Here is a 3,803-nt window from a genome sequence, read left to right as displayed (position 1 = left end):
TTGAAATATGTGTTGCGGAAAGCGTGTTTATTCTAGAATGGTCATATCAGTTTAAAATGAAATCAATACAAAATTATTTTTTTAAATTATAAATCACAAGTATAAGTCATGACTACTGCGTGCGTTACCAAATTAGATGATTTCGAGTTCAACCTTATCTGAATTTTCAACATATTTACTTTTATGTGTTTCAAACAATTCTCTAAGCTGAGCGCAAAATAGGTCATGTGTTTTGTTGACTTCGTCTTGCGTTGGATTTGGATTCTTCTCCAAATGGATTGGTGCACCAATAACCGTGGTAACCGGTTGCCTTTTCGGAACAATGCCATAGTTATATTGCAAGATTCCACGACCGTTAAAATGGATCGGTGCAAGTTTTGTGTATCGTTTGAATGTATCTTGAAGGAAACGGCGCCATGAACCCGGTGGATATTCAATTATTTCGAAAAGATCATTTTCACCGAATGAAATGGCCGGCACCAGCGATGCACCCGTCTTCAATGCAATGCGAACAAATCCTTTGCGATTTTTTAATACACATTTGTAGGTATTTGGTAGGGCATAAAACGATTCTTGAGCACCACCGACGATTAAAGCAGCCGCATTTGCCGTGTATCCATCTTGGTTTGATTTATCTTTCGGATCATTCGATTGTTCCATTAGTTTTGTCAATGAACTTGCTGCTACCGAACAAGCACCCAAACTAAACAATAATTCACGTGTGATTGGCAATATGAGATTCATCGATAACGTCGTACACTTCGAACGAATTTTTGGAAACAAGGTGGACCATTTCGAATGGCTTACGTTACAGGTCATCAAGACACCGAGGCTGTAAGAGATTGAAAATGTTAAAATTGAGAATGTGACATATCGTTTTGGCTATTTTTAAGGAGAAAATGTTGAGATTTTGCGGATTATTTGGTTTTTGTTCACTAAAAGGGACTCTTTTTTTTTTTAAATATAAACGCACTTGATAAAAGAAAGTTCAAAGAACATTTTTCATATCAACATTTCATTTCGTGTTCTTTGAGATTTTCAACTTGAGAATGTGAACTTATCTTCGATTTGAATTAATGTGCGATTAAAGCAATTCTATTTTCGAGTTTATGCTTTGGCATCATTTTTACCATGTCGAACACTTTGAAAAATCAAATAAAATGTCTATTAAATCATCGAAGTTTTACTTTTCCGCACACCCACTGTGTGCAGTATAGTATTGCAATTACCCCAAAATTTTGGAATCGCTAAAAATCGTTTTTCTATGCGTTTTGGGTATAGAATATCACAGAGCAACGGTTTTTGGCCATGTTAATGTGGGGATGTGGTACACTGTACCCTGTATGGAGTACGCAAAAAATCAATAGGTAATTTGTTAGCACGATAACTCTTCTTAGAGAAAAGCAAATCCAAATCTGACTTTACATGGTGATTGGGGATGGCTAGGAATAGGCTGGTATTGTTTTTCAGCGATATTCGTTCATCGGTGTATCTATGGTGTACCTCTAAGGGGTATGGTATGCAAAAATGTGTTAACTCGATAAATCTTTCTCCAGAGGCGTAAATTAAAGTTTGAAATGTGTACTGGTTTTTTTTTTTTGGCACGAACACACACACACACACACCACATACTTTCATATTTTGAATTATTTATACGTCAATAGTCTATTGATATATTAATTGGCCAAAAAACCTTATTGCTCTCAGCATTTAGATTTTGGTAGTTATTAAATTAGTACTGCACTACCAGTACCAGTGCATGTTCAATATCTTTTAAGAAATAAATATTCGATTGGTAAATAAAAAAAATTGGAAACAGTGAGGAAAAGTTAGACTTACGGATGTAAGTTCCGTTTTATCAAATTTTAGAGTTTTTTAACCATTAAATTGAACGTTACTAACGTACTTGTGACACAGAAATTGATAAGATTCCGATCATTCATGAAAAAAATCAAAAAGTGTATTAATCATACGACAAAACCCTTTGAGTAAAGCAAACAATCAAATTAAAACACTGTACTTTGAACTCGTGTTACATTTGATCTCAACAAAGACCGAGTGGCGTAATGACTGAGTGCGAAGTCCAAACCCAAATAGATGTTTTAGTTTCAATGATTTTGATTTACTTTACCTCAAAATACCATGTGGAAAGCAGCAAATCAAATAATTCCGATCGGATGGCAAATCTGCAGTTTTCACTAAATCCAACGGAAAATAGTTGATAGCATGTTTCCATATATTCCAACCTCTTACCCATGGAACCCTGGAAAATTACATTTTTTTGACATTTTGAAATAATTTATTTTCGATTTTCTGAATTTAATCAACTTCGATGAAAAAAAGTTCGCTTACCCAGCACCTCGTCCACCGCTAATTCCTGTGTTCCGATCATAGTAAATAAATGCCAAATATACAACCGTAATTGCTTTCATGTAAATATTTCCAGCCAACTGTAATAAAATTTAAGGAAAAATTCCAATTAATCTTGAATGCCAATTTAGTTGATTAATTTCTTGAATTACCAATAAGTACAATATGAACATTGATGAAAGTACGGGCAGAATTAATACGCAAAACATAACAAATCCAATGCCAAACAATTCCATGCGACGATGCATCGGCACATTGAACCAAGGTGTCCAAGTTATAGCCATCTTTACAATTTTGATCTAAATTTCAATTGAAACAATTATTCACAAAGCAACACACGATGCAGAAAAAATAACTGTTCACACATTTAATCGAAATGAAAAAATATCGCAATAAAGCAAAATAACGCGAATTGTCCAAGTCGACAAGTCAAACTAAATAAATGTAGGAACAAAATATGCGTATAACGGGCAACGATTTGAGTTAGAAACAGCTGTTATCATTTATGCGATAATATACAGTAGCTGAATTCAAGGTCTCTGTTTTTCAACAAGTTGCACGACATTTCTTCTATTTCTCACATAAAACTGATGACCACAACAAACGCTCTAAAAAATATTATAATTATTGCCAGACAGTAGTGAATGTGTTGCTTGTCTGGAACTAGAATTATTACTACATATAAACTATTGGTATTCAAAACTATAAACAATCATCATTTATTGTGTGCGGTAAACGGTGTACTGTGCTTCACAATAAAATACGCGACACTCGCTCTTTCTTATCACGTTTACGTAGATCACATGTGCCTCATTCGGGTCGAACATGTGCTTCGTATGAGTACAGAATGCCTATATATATAAGATGACTCAATAGTATATGAATAATGAATGTCACTATCAACAATATTAAGTAATCGCTCGCATTATATATACTTTCAAAAGACTTTCGTTTGAGCAACTTAAATGTATTCAATGGGAATCAATTGAAATGAGAAAACATAGACGTTCATTGAAGTATGCCGGTTGTGTTGTGGCAAATCAGCGCAAATGTTTTAAGTGATTCGCGTCAATTGGTAGTTTTTTTCAACAAATTTATGGCAGCGCTGAGATTTTCTTTCTTTTTGAGACATTTGAAAGGTTTTGAGGTTTTCACTTCCAAAGAGCTTAAATTTTAAACCTCCTTTGAAAATTCATTGTGTTTTTCAAGTCAACTCATCGATTTGAATGAGAACGTTGTAGAATTGGACTTTTATTGGTGATTATGCCAACAAAATTTGAATTTTACAACGTTATCATTCATATCATGACATAAATCTATGACAAACTATATACCAGCGAGACACTTCAATTTTATGAGCTTGTAAAATTTGTGGACATTCTAGGAAATTAACCACGTCAGATGGAAATGTATTTTTGAATAAACAAGGCGTA

General features: G+C 33.9%; 1 protein-coding gene across 1 annotated transcript; it reads right to left on the bottom strand.

Annotated features, from left to right (window-relative positions):
- Positions 1-3,074, bottom strand: LOC116351951 (2-acylglycerol O-acyltransferase 2-like). The gene is made up of 5 exons (XM_031784107.1): positions 2,952-3,074; positions 2,523-2,669; positions 2,353-2,450; positions 2,132-2,263; positions 1-832 (listed from the first exon to the last, which is right to left on the bottom strand). Exons 2-5 carry the CDS (start codon positions 2,652-2,654, stop codon positions 133-135), a joined length of 1,062 nt encoding a protein of 353 aa, XP_031639967.1. The 5' UTR covers positions 2,655-2,669; positions 2,952-3,074; the 3' UTR covers positions 1-132.
- Positions 3,075-3,803: the final 729 nt, after the last annotated feature.

The sequence above is a fragment of the Contarinia nasturtii genome, unplaced genomic scaffold (assembly GCF_009176525.2).
Source record: "Contarinia nasturtii isolate CC-2019 unplaced genomic scaffold, AAFC_CNas_1.1 Cnas_scaffold_6666, whole genome shotgun sequence".
NCBI lineage: Eukaryota > Metazoa > Arthropoda > Insecta > Diptera > Cecidomyiidae > Contarinia > Contarinia nasturtii.
The sequence above is the reverse complement of the archived record's forward strand: the minus strand, read 5'-3'. Positions and strand labels throughout refer to the sequence as shown.